The sequence below is a fragment of the Dipodomys spectabilis genome, unplaced genomic scaffold (genome assembly GCF_019054845.1).
Source record: "Dipodomys spectabilis isolate Male_0828 unplaced genomic scaffold, ASM1905484v1 ptg000163l, whole genome shotgun sequence".
Classification (NCBI taxonomy): domain Eukaryota; kingdom Metazoa; phylum Chordata; class Mammalia; order Rodentia; family Heteromyidae; genus Dipodomys; species Dipodomys spectabilis.
Genome location: NW_024870840.1, coordinates 14,202,094 through 14,227,357, shown reverse-complemented (window position 1 = coordinate 14,227,357; position 25,264 = coordinate 14,202,094). Strand labels below are relative to the sequence as shown.

Genomic DNA, 25,264 nt, shown 5'->3' with positions numbered 1-25,264 from the left:
CAGTACCAAGATGCAAATCTATACTGCGTATATATGATGTATAGGATTCATAACAGGTGTTCTGGAGTTTGTAGTTAAATTTTAATAAAGTTCTGCTGCAGTACGTGTGTGTGTGTGCGCGCATGTGCGTGTGTACGCGTGCATGTGCGCACACCAGGGCTTAAACTCAGGGCTTGAGTGCTGTCCCCAAGATTCTTTTTTTTTTTGCTCACCAGTATTCTATCACTTGAGTCACAGTTCCACCTCCAGATTTTATTTTTTGGTAATTAATAAAAAGTCTCACAAACTTTCCTATGCAGGATTGGACTCCAAAACCATAATTCTCAGATCTCAGCCTCCTGAATAGTTAGGATTATAGGTATAAGCTACCAGTGCCTGGCTTGTAGTACATTTTAAATCTGATATGGGAATATGTTCAGCCCACAAATGAGGAAAATAAAAACAAAGCCAGCAATTCAAGATAGCTGCAACAGAGGGCAGAATTGTGTAAGAGATATCATTATTTCTCTTTTGGCCTGAAATTTACCTGAAATGCAAATTATGGCAATATGTAGATTGAGGTATCTAAATACTTTTTCTTGACAATTGCTTTCAAAATTTGCACACCAAGGTATTCAATAATGGTATGGTTATTTTTTATGTCATAGATGAAAACAGTTGGTAATACATGTAGACCTTAATGTAAGCTAAGTGCTGATCCTTTGAATAGGAATTTGGGATCATGGATTGAATTTTGCATGAGGATTAAGGCTGAGCACTGTGCTCCTTTCCTGGAGGTTTTAGGATCATTCCATTTTCTTTTCATTCTAGTGCTGGAATGCAGACTTTTACAGATTAGTGACACTGACAAATGCCGACTGATGCTGTTTATTGGGAGTTTCTTGAAGCATGTGGGCAAGACCAACGAAGCGGAAGAGCTGTTCCTGAGTGCTGAGGACATGCTCATGCAGGTAAAGCAAAACACTGCCCATCCTCAAGCTTTATTCTGGATATTCTCAAACGTCTTTTATCTTTGTTTCTTTATGACTTAGTCTACAGATAGTCCTCTGTTTGATTTGTTCATCAGTGAGGAGGCTTTGATTTTGTATGCAGAGAGAGAGAGAGAGAGAGAGAGAGTGTGTGTGTGTGTGTGTGTGTGTGTGTGTGTGTGTGTGTGTGTGTGTGTGTTAGGTTGAATTTGGGGCTTGAACCATGACCCAAGTCCTTTTTTTATTTTTGCTTTTGGTAATTCTAGAATTTGAACTCACGGCCTGTACTTGCTTGGCAGGTACTTAACGGTGCCCTTTTTTGTTCTATTATTTTATTTGTTTATTTATTTATTGTTGGTCATAGGGCTTGAACTCAGGGCATGGGTGCTGTCTCGGAGCTTTTATGCTCAAGGCTAGTGCTCTATCACTTTGAGCCACAGCTACATTCTTGGTTTCTGGTAGTTAATTGGAGATGAGTCTCTCAGACTTTCCTGCCTCGGCTTGCTTTGAACCATGATCTTCAGATCTTAACCCCCTGAGTAGTTAGGGTTATAGGCATGAGCCACCAGCTCTGGTTACTTATTTTTATTTATTTATTTTGTCGGTCATGGGGCATGAACTCAGGGTGTGGATATGGTCCATGAGCTTTTGTGCTTGAGGCTAGCACTCTATCATTTGAGCCACACTGCCACTTCCAGCTTTTTCCGTGATTACCCGGAGATCTGGAGATTAGAGTCACAGACTTTACTGCCCGGCCTGGCTTTGAACTGTGATCCTCATATCTCAGCCTCCTGAATAGCTAGGATAACAGGAGTGAGCGACTGGCACCCAGCTGCTCTTGATTATTTTTGATAGGTTTTATTTCCTCCCTAAATATACAGTCCTGGATTTCAATCATCCTATTTATGCTCTGCTGAATCAAGGATGACAATTGTGCTGCATCATGCCCAATTCTTTTCATTGAGATGAAGTTTCTCAAATTTTTTGCCGGGGCTGTCCTGGAACCAGGATCTTTCTAATCAGAGCCTCTAGGCTAGCTGGAATAACAGGTATAAGTCCTATTTTTCTGTTTGTTTGATTGATTTGCAGATAAACTCATGAACTTTTACCCAGGCTGGCCTTGAACTATGATCCTTCCATCTCCAGCTCTTGATTAGCTGAGATACCAGATGCATACTATTAGGCTGAGCCCTGGAAGCTGTGATTTTTTTTTCTGGTCCTTGGGGCTTGAACTCTGGGTCTGGGCACTGTCCCTGAGCCTCTTTTGCCCAAGACTAGCTTTCTATCACTTGAGCCACAGCACCACTTCTGGCTTTTTTTGAGTAGTTTATTGGAGCTAAGAATCTCACAGAGCTGGGCACTGGTGGCTCACACCTATAATCCTAGCTATTCAGGAGGCTGAGATCTGAGGATCACTGTTCAAAGCCAGACTGGGCAGGAAAGTCCATGAGACTCTTATCTCCAATTAACCACCAGAAAACCAGAAGTGGCACTGTGGCTCAAGTGGTAGAGCGATGGCCTTGAGCTGAAGATCCCAGGGACAGTGCTCAGGCCCAGAGTTCAAGCCCCACACGGACAAAAAAAAAAAAAAAGAATCCCACAGGCTTTTCTGCCTGTGCTAGCTTTGAGCCACAGTCCTCAGATCTCAGTCTTCAGATTAGAGCTAGATTACAGGCATGAGCCACCAGCACCCAGTTTTGATTTGCTTTTTCTGAAATACTGACTTTTGCCTTTATTGAATACAATAAAAGCTTTTCCAATAACATATAACTATTCCTGTGTTTAGGGTGATATTTTATTGCCTTTTTTAAAAGCCTATAAAATTTTTACTGATTTTAGTTGAGTTTGTGGACAAGTCTAAAACAATCACAGACAAAGAAAGCTGTTTTTATTTAAAAACCAAGATGTTCAAATTTTCCTAAGGCCTTGTCCCTGACCCCATTTACACATCTTTATAAAGATTTCTAAAGGGATTTATAGACTCAAAATTGCAAACCTAGCCAGGCGTTCTAGCTACTTAGGTAGATGAGATTTGAGGATTGTGGTTTGAGGCCAACGTGGGCAAAAAGGTCTGCAAGACTCTTATCTCCAGTTAGCCACCAAAAAGCTTGAAGTGAAGCTGTGGATCAAGTGATAGAGTGTCAGGCTTGAGCAAAAAAGCTAATAGACAGTTCTCAGACGCTGAGGTCAAGTCCTTGTACTAGAATAAAACAGAATAAAAAACAGTAAGATGACTCATTACTGAGTCTAATTGCTTGAACAGTAGTACATTTAAAAACTAACCAATCCAGTATGTTTTTATGCATTGCTAAGGTTTTGTTGAGAAGTGATTTCAATTAATGAAGTTTAAGTGATTTCAATTAGTGAAGTTTAAGTATCCTGAAATAAATGTGCTAGAACATTAAGAATATAAGTTCAAGTCTCTAAGCAAAAATGTGTTAAATATAAAGTTAGCAGCTCTCTGGCCACATTTGAATTTGGTGGGGGGGTGGTCATGGGGCTTGAACTCTGGGACTGGGCGCTGTCCCTCAGCTCTTTAGCTCAAGGCTAGCGCTCTACCACTTGAGCCACAGCACCACTTCCAGCTTTTTTTTCCTGTGGTGCTGAGGAATTGAACCCAGTGCCTCATGCATGCAGAGCAAGCCACCTTCCCAGCCCCCACATTTGAATTTACGAAGTTTCCAGCCATTCATTTGTGTTCTGAGTGCTACCTCCTCTGGTCTGCTTCACAGGTACAAGGCATTGTCAGGTTAGTCTTCAAAGCTTGTATTATCCTTGACTAACAACCCATGGAGACATCGTCCAAGATACACTATTAGTTTGCAGTGTCTCCTGATAAAGGTCTCATCACAGCCATTTATTTGCTATGTATTTTTAATTACCTGAAAGACGAAGTAATATGTATAATTTTATGACAAATGAATCTTTTGTTTGTTTTTTGATACTGGGGCATGAACTTAAGGCTATATGCTCTGAACTTTTTTTTTTTTTTTTGCTCAAGACTGGTACTCTGCCACAGTGCAACTTCCAGTATTTTGCTGGCTGATTGGAGATGAGAGTCTCAACAGATTTTCCTACCCAGGTTGGCTTTGAACCACAATCCTTAGATCTCAGCCTCCTGAGTAGCTAGGATTACAAGTGTGAGCCACCAGCTCCCTGCTACAATTAAATCTTTCTTGCAGGGTGTCTGGCAGCGGTGCCTGTTGAGTTTTTTTTTCTTTGTCGGTTGTGAGGCTGGCTCCAACTCTGGGCCTGGGTGCTGTCCTTCAGCTCTTCAGTACAAGGTGAATGCTCTACCACTTGAGCCACGGTGCCACTTCTGGTTTTCTGGTGGTTTATTGGAGATAAGAGTCTCATGGACTTTCCTGCCCGGGCTGGCTTTGAACCATGATTCTCAGAGCTCAGCCACCTGAGTAGCTAGGATTACAAGCGTGAGCCACCAGCACCCGGCATGTTTGTTTTGTGTCTCCTAAGGAGGAGTTCTTCTTCTCATTTTCTACAGAGCCCAAACACACGGGGAATGCTACTCCAAGCTCAGAATGCTGTGGGAGAACTGTATCTTGAAATTGGGATGATTCAGAAAGGATTCAAGTATTTTCAGAAGGCATGGTCAAACCTGCTGTTTTATTCACTCAGTGACTTAAAAGCCAGCCATTATTTGACGAAGCAGAAAGGTAAGGCAACACCTGCAGAGGGAACCATTCTGACTCCTCCTGGGCCATGCTAATGCTGTCTCAGAACACTGCTGCTGTTTTAGAGCTGCTGCTAGATTGGGAAAATAAAGAAAAGAAAGTGTGTGTGTGTGTGTGTGTGTGTGTGTGTGTGTGTGTGTGTGTGTGTGTGTTGATGTTGATAATCTGTGCTTGAACTCAGATGCTCTTTCCTTAGTGTTTTTGTTCAAAGGTAGTGCTTACTGCTTGAGCCACAGCTTCACTTCTGGCTTTTGGTGGTTAATTGGAGATACGTCTTACAGACTTTCCTGCCCAGGATGATTTCCTGAGTAGCTAGGATTATGAGTGTGAGCCATGTGAACCATCTGAGCTCTCTCCTTGACACTTCTGGAGCTGGAAGTCCAAGGGTTGGTTTATATTCAGGGGAGGATTCCAAAATTGTATCTACTTTGAACAACAATTTAACAAAATGAAATATCAGGAATCAAAAATGTGTGTGTGTGTGTGTGTGTGTGTGTGTGTGTGTGTGTGTGTAGAGGTCAAGGTGAGAGAGGCAGACAAATGGAGAGAGGAAGTGTGGGTAAATGTAGTCCTTAACTTCAATGTATGTATATGACTTGAAGGTTGGGAAAGATGGGGGAGAATGATGAAAGTGGTGAATACTGATCAAGATGAATTGTACTTATACACTGACTTGTTGAATTGAAAGACCTTTCTACAGCTCCTTAAAGTTAATTCTTAAAAGTCTGTAGTATGCTTGGCATTGGTGGCTCACACCTGTAATCCTAGCTACTCAGGAGGCTGAGATCTGAGGATAGTGGTTCAAAGTCAGCCTGGTAAGGAAAGTCCATGAGACTCTTACCTCCAATAAACAACTCACAAAACCAGAAGTGGTGCTGTGGCTCAAGTGATAGAGCGCTAGCCTTGAGCTGAAGAGCTGAAGGACAGCGCCTGGGCCCAGAGTTCAAGCCCCACGACCGACCAAAAAAAGAAAAAACATTGTATTATTTTCCAACGTATATTGAATTCAGTAGAGGAGCAAGATAGTTGAGGGTGTGCATGGCCAAGGTAGTGGCTTGTGGCAAGATACAGATGACTGTTTATTAATTGGGTCTCTGGGACCTTTGTGCTTGTTAAAGGCTATGTCTTGCTACAGAACAGTGCTGGCTGTTTTTGGTAGGACTTGGCTAACTGGCTCTGCGATCTACACCTGCATTCTGTTTGGACCCATTCATCTGTGAAGCAAACTCAGTTTTCAGTGTCAGTCTACTATTTGAGCTCCTTGGACCTCTAACTGCCATGTGTACACATGTCTTACATGAGAACCAGTTCTCACTTAGTATGTTGATCTATGCAGAAAAACATTGGGACTTGGTAGGGATCAAGTAAAGTACTACCTGCTGGACCTACTGGCATCTTAACTCCTTTGTGGAAAAAGAAAACCCCAAACCAAAAGTGAAGCATCACATTCTTTTTTTTTTTTTTTTTTTTTGGTCGGTCGTGGGGCTTGAACTCTGGGCCTGGGCGCTGTCCCTCAGCTCTTCAGCTCAAGGCGAGCGCTCTACCACTTGAGCTACAGTGCCACTTCCTGAAGCATCACATTCTTTGTCAACTTTTATTCCCTTTAGTCAAAGTGCTGAATAACCTGGCAAAGTCAGCGTCCGAGGAGTTCTTAAAAGAAAATCACATTTTGGATTACGCTATGGAAGTGTCCAAGATCGTGAACAGCAATCCTTATGATGAAGCTACCATGAAGTACATCGAAGGTGTTCTCATGTAAACATGAGCTTTTTATTCCATGTTCTCTGTATTAGCTTTTATTCTTATGATTAATATTAGCCTAGCCTGGTTTCTCTCCTGATTTGGTTCAGAAAGGCTTACCTTTAGCATTTCTGTCCTCCAGCCTTTTCAGTGCTTCTCAGCCTAAGATGATCCAGGGCCATCCATTCACCATTGGCCATGTCTGGAGATCTTTTCGGTTATTATGACTAAGGCTGAGGGGTTGTTATCCAAGAGGATTGATGTCAGAGATGCTACTAAATGTCCCACGGTGTACCACAAGGAATAATCCAGCCCAGTAGTGCTCTAGTTTTCCTCTTCTCCCTTCTCCTCTCCTCTCCTCCCCTCTCCTCCTTCCCCTCCCCTCCGTCCCCTCCTTCCCTTCCTTCTTTTCTGAGACCATGTCTCACTATGGAGTCTGGTTGGCTTTGAACTTTTTTTTTAAATAAGTTTTTATTATGAAAATACTGTATGAACGGGTTACAGTTACATGAGCAAGGTATATTTCTTACCAAAGCATTGTTGCCTCCTCCTTTGTTTTTCCCCTACCATCCCTTCCCTCCCACCTCAACTACACTTCCCTCTCCCCCCACATCTCCCTCCCCTGCCTAAATTGTAAAGTTCGTTTTTCAACATAGCATCTTGTACATCTCATTGTTGCAATGGGTCAACCTGTATCACTATTTAAACAATTTGTTTTCCCTTCCCCTCCCCAAATTATACTAACATCAAATACAGTGAAAACAGGGGTTATTCGTGGGGGAGGAACATACAAAGCAACAAAAAAAAAATCACACATACCTTATAAATACATTAGAAACAATAGCAAGAAAGAAAAAAACACTTGTGTCCCTACCTTGGGGTTCATTTCGCTTAACATCATCTTATCTGACCTTTTCTGCTTGTCCCAGATATATACTAGTTATTGCAAATAAGGGAAACCGTGGGACCTCTGTTTCTTTGGGCTTGGTTTATATACAATTTTTTCCAAGTCTTTCCATTTCCGGCTTTGAACTGTTGATCCTCCCTGCCTCTGCCTCCCTCAGTGCTGGGATTACAGGTGTATACCACCATGTCTGGCTCTCTATTTTTTTTTTTTTGTCAGTCCTGGGGTTTGAACTCTGGGTTTGGGTGCTATCCCTGGACTCTTCAGCTCAAGGCGAGCACTCTACAGCTTGAGCCATAGTGCCACTTCTGGTTTTCTAGTGGTTAACTGGAGATAAGAGTCTCACGGACTTTTCTGCCCGGGCTGGCTTTGAACCGTGATCCTCAGATCTCAGCCTTCTGAGTAGCTAGGATTACAAGCATGAGCCACCGGTGCCCCCTTCCTCTATTTTTTTTACTTTTTTTTTTTTTAGCCTTATTGCACCCCCCATCTTCCACCCCACCACCATCCTCTATTTTTTTAAATGAAGACGTTGCTGTGATAGATACTTGCCTAGCATGCACAAGGGTTCAATCACAGCACTTCAAAGTACATTTTATAGACACAATCGAGTCTTATAAGTAACTTTGACATTCTTCCATTTCTTCTATATAAACAGATTTTTGCATAAAATAAAGTATATTTATTACAGATAGTACAGTGACTATAGTAACATTTTATCATGCCTAGGAAATCACTCATGTGTTTTATCTTCAGGTTGGCTGGTGGAAATGCTACTGTTGCAGAAGTGAAATTTCAAGAGTGCTTATATATCAGGAGAAGTTTGTTTGGAGAGAAAAACATGCTAGTTGGAGAAATTATGGAATATTTAGCGGATATGCTGTCTTTTTTACAAAAAGATCCTGAAAAGTAAGTTTTGATAAGATGTTTGAAGAGCTGTGTCTCCTCCCTTCCTGTTCATCGCAAATTCAGCACTGTCAGGCTGGTCAGGCTGTCTGAGCTTATCTGTTGGGGCTGTCTTGCTTCCTTGTCGTCAGTTCTGGTCAGAAGTCTTGGAACCTCAGGCTCTTATGATCAGGGCACTGGCCTTCATATATGCAAATGGATCCAGGGCCCCAATACGGTGTGGGGGTCTTAGCAGCAGGGAAAGGACAAAGGAGTCCAGTGTCCTTATTGTGGGCAGTTCCTGGTATCACTCACAGGTCTTGTGAACAAGAGGTCCTTACCTCAGGTCCCTTTGCAGGCCTGGGCTATGGCTGCTCTCTGTAGGCCACACTCTACTGGTCTGTGTGTTCTGTGTGGCCAAGGTGAGAGCCCACCATGCTCCAGGTCACACTTGCCTCCTGTCTCTCCTCACCCAGGGAGTCTCTTGTTTCTTGGGACATGGCTCTGTCCTCAGTCTCCACACATCTTGGTCTGAAGGAAGACTGTGGGGCTTGCCCTCCACAGCTGATTAGAATGAGCATCTCCAGGTCTGACCACTTCTCCTGGCCAGTCAGTATGGGAGAAGTTTTTCTTGAAGCTACAGATCCTGGAGCCCAGCATCTCCCTTTTTTGGCAGAGTCAGCTGACTGGATGGTCAGAGATGCTCCAGGTGACTTGTAAAGTTGCTAAGGAAGAGGTGCTCCTCTCCCCTCCCCTCCCTGTCCCCAGGCTTGTTTTTTCATTTCAGTTTTCCATTCTCCCCAAGATCATTTTCCCTTCACCTTTCGTCAGTAGGTGACTTGTTCTTGCTTTTGCTCCCAGGGAAAATGTGACACTGGGGAATCTGTAAGATGTGAGTATAAATAAAGGCCAAAGAGTCAGCTCATAGGTGCTGGGCGAGCAGATGCTGGGATCTGGTCTGGTTGTCTCTGTTCAGATCTCGTTTCTGCTGCTTAGTAACAGTGAGAAGTTGGAGGGTGTGTTGTGTTGGATGTGTGTGTGGGGGTAACACCATGGGCTCTCACCCACTTCCTCATTGATAAAGTGTAGAGTAGCAACATCTTCCTCCCAGGATTATTAAAGATTAGGAGATCTTACACAGGAGAGCTCAGCAGAGTACCTGGCACCTACTGAAGGACTCCAGTCCATCAGGTGATAGACGTTACTGTTGGCACCCCTGCAGGTGACGGTGGAGACACAGACACCAACCACACAAGGCTCCTTGTACTCAATACCAGCACGTGGAACAGAGGCTAGGATTTCTTTTAGAAGAGCAAAAAGCTAGATGGTGGAAAAGTTGCCTCATAAAAGAAAAACCTGAACACACAGCTCATTGGCTGAGTCATGTCCGGCCTGGGCTGCCCCATCACAAGTGCAGTGCTGGCGGGTGTGAGTCGGAAGACCCTGGTGCTTGCTACGCCATTGTACAAGCCTCCTATGGAGAAGGCCTGCATCCCAGACATCACTATTGCTATCCAGCCTTCGGAAACAATGGAGATGATGTCTTTCTCCATGTTAGAAGTTGCCCATCGGTGACTGGGTCTTCCATCTGGGTTACAACCTCAAGACATCTTGCTGGATAGCATGATTCATCTCTCACATATGTGTAGATCCTTTGCAGCCAGGGGTTTGAGACATCTCTTGTGAACTAGGAAATGATCTGTGTCCTGAGGACTTCTTTTTTGTTTGGTCATGGGGCTTGAACTCTGGGCCTGAATGCTGTCCCTCACCTCTTCAGCTCAAGGCGAGCGCTCTACCACTTGCCATAGTGCCACTTCTGGTTTTCTGGTGGTTTATTAGAGATAAGAGTATCACAGCCTTTCCTGCCCAGGTTGGCTTTGAACCACTATCCTCAGATCTCAGCCTCCTGAGTAGCTAGGATTAGAGGCGTGAGCCACAGGAGCCTGGCTCTGAGGGCTTCTTGATTGGGATGGGCAGGGCTAGATGATTGAGTTCGAGTTCAAGGAATAAGTGTTATATTTGCTGGGTGCCATTACTCACACTTGTAATCCCAGCTACTCAGAAGGGTGAGATCTAAGGATTGTGGTTCAAAGCCAGCCCAGGCAGGAAAGGCTGTGAGACTCTTATCAACAGTGAACCACCAAAAAGTCAGAAGTGGCGTGTGACTCAAGTTGCAGAGTACTAGCCTTGATCAAAAAAGCTAAGGGACAGTGTTTAGGCCCTAGCTCAAAGCCCCAGTACTAGTACACACACACACACACACACACACACACACACACACACACACAAAGAGTGCTGTACAACCATGACAGAAAAAAATGAACAAGATGTTGTAAGAGGAAGAGGATTCCTTCTCAGTGGCACGTTAGCATTTTCCCCCATGGTCTAGCCATTCCTCAGCATTCACCTTCTGTCAGCTGCTCCTCACACTGTGTGTTTTGTGTATCTCTTGACGTCTCCCTGTTCCCAAGTCATTTTTCTGCTCTCAGAAAGTCATCAGGAGCACCTCCAGCACTGCCCCGTGTATGCGTGTGCACCTCTCCCGATGGCTCGCTCCTCCTCCTCACAGTTGCCCTTCCTTGGCCCCAAACTGCCCTCCCTCACCAGTACTATCCCTCTGAAGGCAATTTCTCTGCTCTTCTGGGTGTGTGGGGAAGCGGGAGTCGCCCCTGCTTCTTGCGACCCTATTAGCATTCTGGACTGCGGCTGGCTGCTTGGTTCGCCTCGTGGTGCTGGGCCTTCAGCCACTGCTCCACAGCGGCCTCTTGTCTCATCTGCTTCTTGGGCCTCTCTCATTCATGGCAGATAGATGTAGCTGGCTATCTGTCACATAGTCATCTCCAGTGGAGTTTTGTGGCATCTGGGCAGCCTGAGACAGTCCTGTATCCAACCAGGTACCCGATTTCTTCACCAGCTTAACTTCAGAGCTAGAGTTTTGAGCTGAGTGGTTCCCCCTGCTGGGAGCCCTGTTGCTCAGCCCAACTGCCATCTCCAACCCAGCCGAATTACAATAGCAGTGCCATCCTACCATGAAAACTGCCACACTGAAGTCCAGAATCCCCAGCCAGCTATGTAGCTCGTGGAAGAGCACTTGATTAGTGTGTATGAGACCCCGCTGAAAAAAAAGCACAGCTGGGTGCCGGTGGCTCACACCTGTAATCCTGGCTACTCAGGAGGCTGAGATCTGAGGATCGCGGTTCAAAACCAGCCTAGGCAGGAAAGTCCATAAACCTCTTATCTCCAATAAACCACCAGAAAACCAGAAGTGGCGCTGTAGCTCAAGTGGTAGAGCGCTCGCCTTGAGCTGAAGAGCTGAGGGACAGCACCCAGGCCCAGAGTTCAAGCCCCATGACCGACCAAAAAAAAAAAAAAAAAAGGACAAAAAAGCACAACTAAAAATCCCCAACTCTCAGGTTTGTACTTTGTTGAGCGAATCCCTGCTTTACTCTTCACTTTCTCTTCTAACCTCAAGAGGGTAAGGATGTGGTATTCCTTCTTATGCCGCAGTCTTTGCGCCAGCATTCAGTGAATGCTTGTTGAATTAATATAAAAATGAATGTCATGTTTCTTCCTTGCAAACTTCCGTTGAATTTCAATTTCCTAGATCCCAGAAGAAGCAAGCAACTGAGTATTACAAACAAGTGATAAAAATCAAGGAAAATGCAGACACTTTGGCCAACTCCTCACTGGTCAAGAAGCAGCTTAGCATCAGCCTCAGCGATACCCTGTGTAAACTAGGTAACTGCCCCAGCCCACCACTGTTATGAGCAGGGGTCTGTCCCTTTGTTTCACCTGCATACTTTGCTTATTTTTAAAAAACACCTTTATTTGGTTGAAGCAACTCATTTTTTTTTTTTTTATACTTTTGACTTGTGTTGCTACCTATTTTTACTTATTAGGAAAGAACTATTAAAAGATTTTAATTTTTTTGGCAGTACTGGGTGTTTTTGCCCAGGAGGGTTTAGAGCACGATCCCTCCTGCTCATGCTTCCCTCACGGATGGGGTCATAGGTGTGAACCATCATGCCCAGCTGTTTTGCTGATATGGAGTTTTGCTAAGTCTTCACCATACCTAGCCTTGAGCTAAGATCCTCCTGTTCTCTGCCTCCCAAGGAGTTGGGATTACAGGTATGAGCCACTGTGTCTGGTTGAAGACCTCTCTCTCTCTCTCTCTTTTTTTTTTTATCATGGGGCTTGAACTCAGAGCCTAGGTGCTGTCCCTGAGCTTTTTTGCTCAAGGTTAGTATTCACTTTGAGCCACAGCTCTACTTCTGTTTTTTTTTCGTGGTTAATTGAAGAGTCTCACAGACTTTCCAGGTTGGCGTTGAACTGTGATCCTTAGACACTTCCTGAATAGCTAGGATTATAGGTGTGAGCCACAGGTACCCCGGTAAAGAAATCTTTTAAGAATCTTTTTTTAAAAATTTTTTTATTGTGAAAATACTGTACATAGGGGTTACAATTACATGGGCAAGATAATGAGTACATTTCTTATCAAGCATTGCAGCCTCCTCCTTTGTTTCCCCTTCCTATCCTTTCCCAGCCTCCCCCCGCCCCCCTTAAGAATCTTTTTCATGACACCACTACCACCACCACCACTACCTCCTCCTCTTCTTCCTCCTCCTCCTTCTGCCATGCCCCCTTTCCTTTTTTTTTTTTTTTTGTATTGGGGATCAAACCCACAGCCTTGTGCATATTGTAGCACTGAGCTGCATTGTCTTGCTATGTAGCTCAGGCTAGCCTTGAAATTGCTCTTGCAGTCCAGGCTGGCCTCCGACTTAGGATCTTTCTGCCTTTACCACCACATTCAGGATTTAAAGTATCATTTGCGGGAGAGGATCTAATCAGCCACTTTGGCAAGTCCTAACCTCTTTGATTTAAGACCATCTGTCCATGGGCCCCATGTATAAAGTAATGCCGCTGTGTGCTTAAGGCCCTTAGCAGAGTTCATTCTGCAAGCTTAAATATGAAAGAAGCTGGGGATCAACCAGGAGAGGGTGTTCAACAACAACCTCTTGGCAGAGGCTCATGAGGACGTGTAGAGTGTCAACTGTCAGAGAAAAGGGGACTCTGGTAGGTAGGGGAACTGATCAGGAGAGCCGAGGGCCTGAGAGATGGTGGGAGCCGGAAGTAAGGAAGTTGGATGGCAGGCAGGGACAGAGTTGAGGTACTGTGCTGACCGGAAGGGAATCCTGGCTTGTGGGCAAGTAGACACTGGAAACAGAAGAAGACCGAGGACTGCGTTCCTCTTTGTGGGCTCCTTTTATTTTGAAGATAGTTCTGGAAACTCTTCAGAATTATTTTGAGCTCATTAAGGCTGAGTGAAGTCTGTCCCTGTTAGGTAATTTAATCCCAACCTTAATTACTTCTACCTACATGTTTGTGTGTGTGTGTGTGTGTGTGTGTGTGTGTGTGTGTGTGTGTGTGTGTGTGTGTACACATGTGCGGTGCAATGGTACTGAGGCTTGAACTCAGTGCCAGGCTTTTTTCTCTAGGTTAGTGTTCTACCACTTTAGCCACATCTTTAGGTCTGACTTTTTGCTGGTTAGTGGAAGCTAAGAGTCTCATAGTTCTGTTTTCCCAGGCTGTCATCAAACTGTGATCCTCACATCTCAACTTCCTAACTAGCTAAGGATACAGGGCTGAGTCACCGGTGCCTGCCTGCTTCCTATGTTGTTTTTCTTTGTGGTAGTAATATAATAGTACTATTCTGCCTAGCAGTAGCTATTTCTTTCTGTCTCCTTTGCTGATAAAAAGTCTTGATCCATCTTTTCCACCATTGTGTATCCTGCTCTTTGGACAGTATATGGCACATAGTAAGTGCTCAAAAGACATTTGCCAAGTGAATGTGTATGATGGGGGACATGCCCTAGCTATTTCTAACTTAGCCTCTCACTTTGGAAAAGCAAATATGGTTACTAAAAAACATTTGAATGTTAATTACTTTATATATTATTCTCAGAGTTCATTCAATCACTTGCTAATTTATTCTTCAAATATTTATGTTCATTGTAGGGGGCAATCATTATGTTACTTGCTGGTGATATAGCGGTGAACAGAACAGACAGACACTTCTCTGCAGGAGGGGATAGGAGGCAGTCAGATAACTAGACACACAATTGTCTAGCTGTATTCGAGGAAGTGCTGCTATGGAGACCATGGTTAGACAGCTGAATACACAAAGGTTTAACAATAATCAGGAAAGTGCTATCAGAGGTGAATCTAGGAACAAGAGGGGAGCTTGATTCACCTGGTATCCTGGTCAAGAGGAGGCCAGGGGAAGTGACGCTGAAACTGCACCAACAGGATGAGAAATTAGTGGACGAGGAAGATGAGGGAGAGGAAAGAGGCTTCCAGGAAGTGGAAGGAACATAACTTTTGAGGCTGGACGGGAAGGTGCTAACAAGGCCCTGGTGGCTGGAGTGCAGGAGCAATGTGGAGAAGGCACCGAGCCAGGGCTCTTAGGACAGGATTTGGGATGTTATTACCAGACTAACTGGAAGCCAGGACATGGTTTTTGTCAAACAGGTAAATGGTAGGAAGCTAGCATAGTTTTTGCAAATGATTATTAGAAAGCATTTATGTAAAATGTAATATTTATTTAAGTAATCATGTAATAGTCCAAGATAATAATGTGAATCATATTCACTAAAGGGCTCAAACCTTGTAGTAGTAGGGATCAAACCAGGGACTCAAGCATGTGAGCGCTATAAAATATACTACCATTTGAACCACGCCCCAGTCCGTGTGTGTGTGTGTGTGTGTGTGTGTGTGTGTGTGTATTTTTGTTTTGTTTTTTGGTGCTGGTTCTGGGATTTGAACTCAGGACCTGGGCAATATCCCTGAAGTTTTTTTTTTGCTCCAGGGTAGCATCCTACCACTTGAGCCACAGTTCCACTTTCAGGTTTTTTGTTTTTGTTTTGATGATTAATTGGAGATCAGAGTCCTATGGACTTTCCTGCTGGGCTGGCTTTGTACTTCAGTTCTCAGACCTCAGCCTCCTGAGTTGTTAGGACTACAGGCATGAGCCACTGGCCTCCAGTTTATTTTTTTGGATTTTGAGATAAGGTCTAGCTAACTTTGCTCAGTGTGGCTTTGAACTTAAGATTTTTCTTGCCTTATTCTCTTGAGTGGCTGGGATTACCCATGTATGCCAGCATACTCAACCCATTTTTAGGTCTCTCTCTCTCTCTCGCTCGCTCGCTCGCTCTCTCGCTCTCTTGCTCTCTTTCTTTGTCTCTTTCTCTTTGGTGCCAGTTCTGGATGCGGTATCTGAGCTTTTGTGCTCAAGGCTAGTACTCTACCACTTGAGCCACAATTCCACTTTCAGCTTTTATCAGTGCACAATTGGAAATGAGTCTAACAGACTTTCTTTCCTGGGCTGGCTTCAAACTTCCTGAGTATCTAGGATTATGGACATGAGCCACCAGCACTGGCAGCTCTCTTTATTCTATTTTATTTTATTTTATTTTTTACTTTTTGCATTTCATCTCCCAAACAGATGGGTAAATTTCCAGGGACAGAGATCTTACCATTTCTTTGTGTCTTTGAAGCATCAAAGTTTGCTGTCTCTAAGTGCTCAGTTGCAGAAAGTGAGGATGTAGATAAAACAGGTTTCTTTTAGATGTTCACTCAGTCAGCCTTGTGTTAACCTGCAAAAATGTGGCTCAGCTCCAGGTGGACAACACTGAAACACTCCAGATTGTACTTTGACCTATTGAAAGCAATAATCTTTTGTTGAGTTTCCAGATTTCATTTTGGCTTGTAGCTTAACAATGGTAATTGCTAGCATGAATCTCTTGGCACCTGGAACCTTCCTTAGTGTTTTATTATTGCAGTTGATTAGCAGTAGTACAGTGTAATATTCTATGGGGTAGGAAAATAGTCTCCCAGTAAGTTTTGTTAATTAAGATCTAAATTATAATCAAAAGATATACATAAGAGAAAATGAGTTAGACAGTAAAATGATGGGTTTGTAATTGGGTGACAAATCCTAAATTTTGTTTCTTCTGATCACTTTTGTGTTGAACTTCTAAATGAACACTTTTTGTTTATCATATCTCAACTTTGTCTCAGTTTCAGATATAAACTTTACTATAATAAAACTGCTAATCTTAGAGATTTTTTTGTAGAAAAAATGAAGTCTTTGTGTTCCAAGCTGCTTCTGGTCCAGAGCCAACTTATTGCTTTCCTTTGATAAAATGCTCTAAATTTGCCTACTGAGAAGCTGTTCTCTGGGAGAAAAGAATAGAAATGGGTCTTTTCGTATTCCATTATATCAAGCTGAGTGTTCTGTGTTGAGCTGTTTATTTTGGATGAAGTATGACAAATGAACATAATGTTACTTCCCCCTCCCTGAGAAATGCCACCTACCTCAATCAAGCTCAGATGATGTGAAACAATGACAACCCGGGATGACTCTCAGCCAGGGAAGTCAGTTCTTTTTCTTCATTTAATTTAAAAAATGCTCAGCTCAGTCAGAACTCTCTTTCCTGAGGTAGTTGATCCATTAATCCAAAAGTGAGGTAAATGACTCAGAGACTTTAGATACAACTTACCAATAATTTTGGGGTGGAGAATCAATGTCTCTTTCTCTTTTAAAAAATAGATTTTTAGGGCTGGGAAGGTGGCTCAGTGGTAGAGTGCTTGCATGAGGCCTATTCCTCAGTACCACATAAGCAGAAAAAGCTGGAAGTGGCACTGTAGCTCAAGTGTTAGAATTCTAGCCTTGAGCTGAAGAGTGGAGGGACAGCACCCAGGCCCAGAGTTCAGGCCCCACAACCAACCAAAAAAAAAAAAAAAAGGATCTTTGCAGGGGAGCGAGGGGGGGGTAGCAATCATCTATAGGAAATGTAATCATTACCTTACTCATGTAATTGTAGCCCCTCTGTACAGTATCTTTACAATAAAAAAGATATTAAAAAATAAAAAGAACATCATAAGAAAACGGATCTTTAGATAGGAATTAGATATGCTTTCCAAAATGCATCAACCACAATTCTAGTTTTGGTTTATGAAGAGAGAACATTTGTGACACAGTCCTTGTGTGAGATCCTTCTAGATTGCTGCCTTATTTTCCCCCAAATCTTTATGCTTGTCTTGCCCAATCATAATTTGAATTAACTAAGCAGCTTATGGTATTGCATTTTTCTAAAGCATTGAGTCTGGTTTTCATAGAAAAGAACTCTCATTTCACACCTTATTGTTTAATTACCTGATTAGACTAAGGAGGCCAGTTGACTCTGGATCTTGCTAGCTGTACCAACAGAAATTTGCCTGTGGAATAGAGATGAGCCTGATAACTGTAGGCATTCAGTGTGGACTCTGAGATGGGGTTATGGCAGCAGGAGAGTGTAGTAAAGCAAAGCCACTCATTTCATGGTGTTTAGAAATCAGAGAGACAGACAGGAAGGGACTTGAGACAAGATATACCATTCTACGGCATGCCCCCAGTGACCTACACCCTAGTTTCCACCATCTCCCAGTAATTCCTAATCAGTGGGCTAGCCCATTGATTAGGACAGAGCTCTCATGATCCAATCACCTCTCAATGATCAGATCACCTGTTAAAGACACATAAGCCTTTCAACACATAAGCCTTTGGGGAGACACTTTATATACCCACCACAGCACAGTGTAATATGTACTGTGACAGATATCATGGGACACGTGTAAAAGAGATAACAAGGGAGAATTTCTAGAGAAAGTCTCCAAACTTGGTCTGTGAGGTTCCTGGAGAAGATCAGGAGGAGAAATCAGTCAGGATGGTATGAAACTGGAGTGGGGAGAACTCATGCAGTACTGAAGAAAGAAACAGGGGGCGATGCTTGCCACATGCACTCTGGACTTCTAAGCCAGCCTACCTGGAGTGGAGGTGGGTGAGGGGATAGATGATGGAAATATCTAATAACTACCTTTTACTTATTTGTTTAATGATACACAGCTTTCACCCTGATCTGTTTATAGATATACACATGTATTTAAACAATGAGCAAACGGAAAGACTTCTGACAAAAAAACAAAAAGCAAAACTCCTTTAAATGGCATAATATTAAACGGCAAGCAGAAAGAAACTTTTGTCAAAAAGTGCTTGGATACTGCAAAATCCTTCCTTGCTAGTAATTTGCAGCCTGTGTTCTGGACGGAGCCTATTGGCTGTGTTCCTCCTTGCTTCTTAATCCCATGCACTGCCAGCACCCAGGGGAAAAGTTCATCACTGGGCAGTATGCACTGGGGCTCAGGTTTGGTCAGGGAAACTGCTGAGGTGCTCCACCAGCACTTGAAATGTCATTGTTTTCTTTTTGTGGCAATCCTGGGGCTTAAACTCAGAACCTGGGTGCTGCCTTTGAGCTTTCTCGGATCAAGGCTAGTGCTCTACCACTTGGATCACAGCTGTACTTCTGGCATTTTGGGTAGTTAGTTGGAGATAAGAGTCACAGACTTTTCTGCCCCAGATGGCTTCCACCTGTGATCCTCCAATCTAAGCCTTCTGAGTGGCTAGGATTACAGGCATGAGCAACAGGCACCTGGCTAAAAATTCTAACATTTTTATTTTAATATCCAGCAGGTCAACTATTGGCAAATGACTTTAGCCATCATACCACAGCCGAGGCAATAGGCTATTTGTATAGGTCACTTGACTTAAGGGCGACCTACCTAGGATCTTCTCATCCATCAATTCAAGGAATCCTGCAGTAAGTTGCTGTTTCATGTCATGTCATGTCATGTCATGTATGTATGTATGTATGTATATATATATACTTTTGATTGTTTCTGTATCTGTTCTGTATATATTCTGGTGATCACTTTCTGTCTTTTGCAGCCTTCTCAGGGAAATTGAACGGATGCGGGGCAAGAGATTTTTGTCTCAGAGCAAGAGCCCGCAGTTTCATGAAAGTTCTAAGCATAGCTCCTCAATGTGGGAACACTTGTATCAATTAAATTACCACAGTGCCCAGAATTTTACTACAGTGAGCTCAGCCATGTGCACAAATATACATAAGTCCCAGAAGGCTAAGAGTGTGGAGTTATCGCTTCCAATTTCAGATACACAGAAACATGCTTCTAGCAAAGGGAAAAAGATCCTGAGACACATTCGATGCGTTTCTGTTGAGGAAAAGACCCAAAAGAAGTCAAAAAATAATGCAGGAATAAGGAATGACCCAAAAAGAGAAGCATCAAAGAAAAAGAAAGACTATTCCTTGAATATTTTCAATGCGGACAAAACAAATAGTGTAGTAAGGCTTTCAAAGCAAAGGATTTTGTCTGGTAGAAGTGAGAGTGGAGAAGGGCAAATCACAATTTACCGGCATAACTCACCTCTTGGTACCAATAATCCCTGGGAATCCATATCTGAGCTCATTTCAGAAAAGTGGCTTTTTCATAGCCCAGATTCCAGTTTGTCTCCCCAGAAGACTATATTTCAGAGAAGCTCTCAAATAGAAACCAAATTATTGAAAAATCTAAATGATACCAATAAGGAATAAAAGTTGTTGTGTGTACTTTTGTGTCTATACGTTTTTTCTTTTGTCTATTTAGAACTCTTAAAATGAATATTGTCTTCTAAATAGGAGTTTTAGAATCAAAGTTTTTGGATTTTTTTTTTAGCTTGAGATATAGTAACTATTTTTTAACTATAAAGAACAGTTTTTGCTTGGCGAGGGCAGTCACGCCTGTAACCCTAGCTCCTCAAGAGGCTGAGATCTGATGATCACGGTTCTAAGGCAGCCCCTAAAGGAAAGTCTGTGAGACTCTTTGCTCCAAATAACCACCCAAAAGCCAGAAACGGATCTGTGACTCTATAGTCACTTTAGTGCCAGCTTTGAATGAAAAATCTTAAGGACAGTTCCACTACTAGCATACAAAACAAAACAAAACAGGTTTTTAGTGGTTCACATTATTTCTATGGTAGGTAGAACAATGTTGATCTCACAGGTTCCCATGTCTAATAAATGATGTTACTCAAGTTCTAATTGTTATTTTTACACTGTTATTTATTTATTTTTTTGGGGGTCCCGTCGTGGGGCCTGAACTCTGGGCCTGGGCACTGTCCCTCAGCTCTTCCGCTCAAGGCTAGCACTCTACCACTTGAGCCACAGCACCACTTCCAGCTTTTTTCTTTATGCTTATGTGGTGCTGAGGAATCGAACCCAGGGCCTCATGCATGCAAGGCAAGCACTCTACCACTGAGCTACCTTCCCAGTCCCTACATTGTTATTTTCTTAAAATGAGTTCTTCATCCAAATAAAATTATCAATTGCCATTACCCAATTTTTAAAAACTTTTTAATTTTATTTATTTTGCCAATTCTGGGGCTTGAACTCAGGGCCTGCACACTGTCCCTGAGCTGCTTTCTGCTCAAGATGAGTGGTCTACCACTTGAGCCACAGCACCACTTCTAGCTTTTTCTGAGTAGTTTATTGGAGATAAGAGTCTCACAGATTTTCCTGCCTGGGCTGCCTTTGAATCGCCAACCTCAGATCTCAACCTCCTGAGTAGCTAGGATTACAGGCATGGGCCACCGGTGCCCAGCTCACCCAACTTTTTATTAAACATAAATAAGAACAGATGAATACATTAAAATAAAAAGATTAAAGTGCCACAGCTCATAGATTTGATACTGTATTTATTTTGAACATTTCTCCCTTCTCAGGGCCTTATGCATATTAGGCCAGCTCTCTGCCACCATCCCAAAGACTTTGTTTTTATTTTGGAGATAAGGTCTCACTAATTTGTCCAAGATCAACTAGAACTCTGGGTTCTCCTTGCTCTGCCTCTCCAGTAGCTAGGATTACAAGTTTGTGCACTATACCGGTCCTCAATTTTATCAGCAAGTTGTAGAATATTAACCATTATCTATTAATAAGGATTACTTATTGGCTACCTTCCTTCCTATCACTCAACTAAGTCAGTGAAGAAAGAGCTCAGATACATGATTTTGGCAAGTTACCAAACATCTCTTTGGCCTCAGTTTCAAGGGGGAAATTATGGCCCCTACTTTTCAAAATTACTGGGAGGATTTCATGAAATAATGGCTATAGAAAGCTTCCATTAATGGTAGTTATTTTCTGGGCCTGATCTAACCTAGATGCTACAGACATCTCCTGAAGATCCCCTTCCTCCCCTTAACCAGGCCGCAAACGAAGCAGCACCTAATACCAAGCATTATTTGTCTCACGTATAGTCCCCCTGGCAGCACGCCTGCCTTGAGAGCTCTTCCCCCTACCCAGCCTAGCACCTGGTTCAACGACGAACATAATGGATTAAGTTTTGGGTAAGCACAGGCCGGTCGGTCGGTCCTGAGCAGATGACGTCCTGCCCTGCCGGGGCTGAAATACCTTCTGGTGCAGAGGTCACTATTTATTTGACTTTAGCGAATCTCCAGGCACAGAGCAGGTGCGGCCAAGTCTGTGGGCAGCGCAGAGCTCAGTGAACTGTGATAGGGCCGGATGATGATGTCCAGAGGACCTTGCTTACGGTGGAAATCTAGGCTGGGGCAGTGTCCTTCCCGTCCGTACACCCCATGGCAACAGGGGCGCCCCTCACACTCCCTGGGATCTTCCAGGAGACATTCTTAGCCCTTGTGTGGGGCTTCTGCCCAGCCACCCTTTAAAAGGCAGGCCTGGAAGGACCCAAGCGGAGCATCAGGTGGTCTGGGAGGGGTCTCTGAGATCCCGGGAGGTCTAGGCTGCAGAGGCCCTTAATACAGAGAGAGGTCACCTTTCCGAGTTGGGGACTGTGACAAGCTGTGGGGGATGATGACACGACGGAGGGACTGCCGCCGAAGGCTAGGCCGGAGCAGGGTGCAGCGGAGCCTGGTGGCTCAGGGTCAGCGAGGAGTCATCACCCTCGGTGTGGCTTCGGTGCCAGCGCGCCACCCCGACGCGCAGCAGGGTCAGGAAGTGACCAGCGGGCGGTCGGCCCGGAGCCCGGCGGTCACGGCTCCGCCCCCCGGCCCGACGAGACCCCGCCCCTCCCGCCAAGACCCCGCCCCTCCCCACACCCCACCCACTCCAGCCACGCCCAGGTCCCGCCCACCCTCGGCTCTCCCCCCCGCCCCTCGATCTGGCCACGCCCCGCGGCAGCGGGAGGCGGGGCCGCGCCGCCACGTGTTCCCACGCAGAGAATCGCCCGCCGGCGGGGCAGACTGGCGGCTCTGGCCCTGCGGCGCCACTTGCAGCGGGGCGGCGGCACCGGCAGGCATGGCCTCAGCGGTGGTGGCGGTAGCCCGCGGGGCCGGGGCAAGGGCGGCGGCGACGCTGCGGGGCGGCTTCGGGGCCGCGGCCTGGGGGCGGCCGCGCCCGGGCCCCGCTCGGCCGGTGTGCACGGCGCCGGAGACCGCGGGGGACATGAAGCGCTACCTGTGGGAGCGCTACCGGGAGGCCAAGAGAAGCACGGACGGTGAGTGCGGCGTGGCCCCGGCCCTCGCGCGGGGCGTCCGCCCTGCGGGCCCCCCCCGGCGGGCCGCCTCCCCCCGGCCGTCCGCGCGGCTGGCTGACCCCGCCGGCGGCGACCTCGCCTCGGCGGAGCCGCTCCGGAAACTTCGCAACTCCCTCCCCGGTGCCTTCTTGGATCTGCGTGGGGAACGCTTTGTGCTGTCCCGGGAGGGGGGTCCGAGGGGACGAATCAAGAGACCCCCACCCCCGCACCGTTAGCTAGTGTGATCGATCAGCTGTAATTGCAATCGGCCGAGTCCAGGCGGGCGCCTGACTCAGTTTCCCTGAGCAGGTGTCGGCATCCCGAGGCCGATCCTTTTTCTTTTCGTGGGGTGGGGTGGGCTGTGTTTGAAGAGGGAAATATCCGGGGCCAGGAGGAGGTGGTGGTGGTGGGGTCAGGTGAATGTGGAATGAGCTGGGCTCGGTGGTCACTCAGGGAAGCCAGGCGAGGTGGGGAGAAGAACGAAGGCATTCCAGTGCTGGCCCGGAGAACTGCTCCTGAGACACCGCAGGCTCGCAGGAGGAGGGGCCGCGCCCCCAGTCCATAGACGGGAAAAGCCAGGCTCGGGTTCTAGGGGTCTGGCCAAGGTCATGCTTTGACCTCACACGTGGCTCAGCCCCTAACCTATTGTCCTGTTTTCTGCTTCCCAGTAGCTGATGGAAAGTGGTGTCAAGGACCGATAATTAATTCATTAGTGCTTCTGTTTAGATTGAGGATCGAAATTTGATATTGATAGATTGTGTGTGTGTGTGTGTGTGTGTGTGTGTGCACGTGTGCATGCACCTATGCCTATGTACCTGTGCCTATCCATTGGTGCACATAAAGGGAGAGGAACCTTTTGTAGGATCGCATGCTCTGTCTTTTGGCCAGAAGTCAGTTTAGTGAAATAAAACCCAATTTGAATAATTTTCTGAGTAAATGCCAAGTGTTTAGCAGTGTGGAATTCTGTGAAGTAGAATGGTTTATTTTCTTTAGTTTCCTTCTACTAGGAGTTTAATCCCTCTCTCCACTTTGGTTTTTGAAGCTATTGTGTGGGTTATGGAAAGAAAACTCATTTTGGGCTTTGCAGCTCTTAGCTGAGCTGAAAGGAGTAAAGAAGATCATCTAGCCCAGCTTTTAGGGAGGCAACTTTCTTTTTTTTTCCAATTGATACTTTTATTTAGATAATTGTACATTTTCATTTCGTTATAAAAGGTGATAGAGAAATCTAGCCTATCTTTTACATAGTTTCTCAGTTCCAACATTTTTGCAAAGCAATGGTACAGTATCACAATCAGTATGTATTGAAACGAGATCAGCCATTTGCTTGGATTGCCCTGGTGTGTGTTTGTGTGTGCACATGTATATGTAGTTCTGTACAGGTTTATTCCAAGGGGATTTGTGTGTTTACCACTGCAGTCAAGGTAGAGCAGTTCATCACAGGAATCCCCAACGACTTTGTTTATTTGTTTTTGAGACTGGATTTCACTGTGAAGCCTAGGCTGGTCTTGAACTTGTTATCCTCCTGTCTCAGCCTCCTGAAGGCTGAGATTATATGCATGTGCCTTATACTGACGTTATAACCACATCCTCCTGATAACTGTCTTTTGTCTCCAGACTTGAAAATCACCATTGCTAAAATGTTGTTACTTTGAAATTATTATACAAATAGAATTAATCAGTATGTGATCTTTCAGGTTTGCCTTTTGTTTTTCATTGTGTATTTTAACAATGGTGTTTTCTTTTTCTGTTGCTGAGTAGGGTTCCACAGTATATACCACTGTTTAACCGAGGGAGGGGCCCAGGGGCTGAGCAGTTTTGGGCCAGGCCAAGAGTCAGTGTTGTCTGGATGGGGAGTGTGGTAAACAGATTAGTGACAGCAGAGCACCCACCCTCCTGCCCCCAGAAGATAGCTGTTAAGGAAGTAAATGCTACCAAGAGCTGGCCCGTGAGCTGTGTCTCTGAGGACCAAGAGGTCTGAAGAAATACTGATTCTTACACTGATTTCCACAGTAACTTGCACAGTTTCTACATTCTTCTCCCCTCCTTCATCCTGGCCAGTACATTTTTTTTTCTTGATGGTTGCCATTAGTATGGAGAATCCTCAAAAAGTAAAAAGAGATACATCTTAACACCCTGCCATACCACTGTGGGCATAATCCAAATGCAAGTAAACTAATATACAAGAGCAGTATCTGCCTACCGTATTTATTGCAGTTCTATTTACAATAGCCAAACTGTGGAACTAGCTGAGATGCCTAACAATTGATGAATGGATGAACAAATATATACCATGGGCTATTACTAAGCCTGAAAGAAAATGAAATCATGTCATTTGCAGGAAAGTGGATGGAGCTGAAATCATTATGTTGAATGAAATAAGCCAAAATAAAAAAGCCAAATACCTCATATTTTCCAGTCTTGTTATTTATTTATTTATTTATTTATTTTCTGAAAGTGGTGCTTGAACTCTGGGCTTGGGCGCTTGAGCTCTTCAGTTCAAGGGTGGCATTCTACCACTTGAGCCACAGTGCCACTTCTGGTTTTCTGGTGATTAATTGGGGATAAGAGTCTTGGACTTTCCTGCCCAGGCTGGTGTTGAACCACAGTCCTCAGATCTCAGTCTCCTGAGTAGCTAGGATTACAGACATGAACCACCA

General features: G+C 44.6%; 2 protein-coding genes across 2 annotated transcripts in view; both read left to right on the top strand.

The window, feature by feature from the left end:
- Positions 1–19,680, top strand: part of LOC122119195 (putative tetratricopeptide repeat protein 41) — a 49,108-nt gene extending 29,428 nt beyond the window's left edge. The window contains exons 9-15 of the mRNA XM_042693198.1: positions 811–950; positions 4,471–4,642; positions 6,268–6,415; positions 8,061–8,213; positions 11,794–11,927; positions 18,754–18,883; positions 19,012–19,680. Of these exons, the coding sequence (XP_042549132.1) occupies positions 811–950; positions 4,471–4,642; positions 6,268–6,415; positions 8,061–8,213; positions 11,794–11,927; positions 18,754–18,883; positions 19,012–19,675 (1,541 nt within the window). The 3' untranslated portion in view covers positions 19,676–19,680. The remainder of the gene's footprint in view (positions 1–810; positions 951–4,470; positions 4,643–6,267; positions 6,416–8,060; positions 8,214–11,793; positions 11,928–18,753; positions 18,884–19,011) is intronic.
- Positions 19,681–22,390: 2,710 nt separating this feature from the next.
- Positions 22,391–25,264, top strand: part of Nt5dc3 (5'-nucleotidase domain containing 3) — a 52,336-nt gene continuing 49,462 nt past the window's right edge. Inside the window, exon 1 of the mRNA XM_042693224.1 lies at positions 22,391–22,589. Coding sequence (XP_042549158.1) covers positions 22,391–22,589 — 199 coding nt within the window. The remainder of the gene's footprint in view (positions 22,590–25,264) is intronic.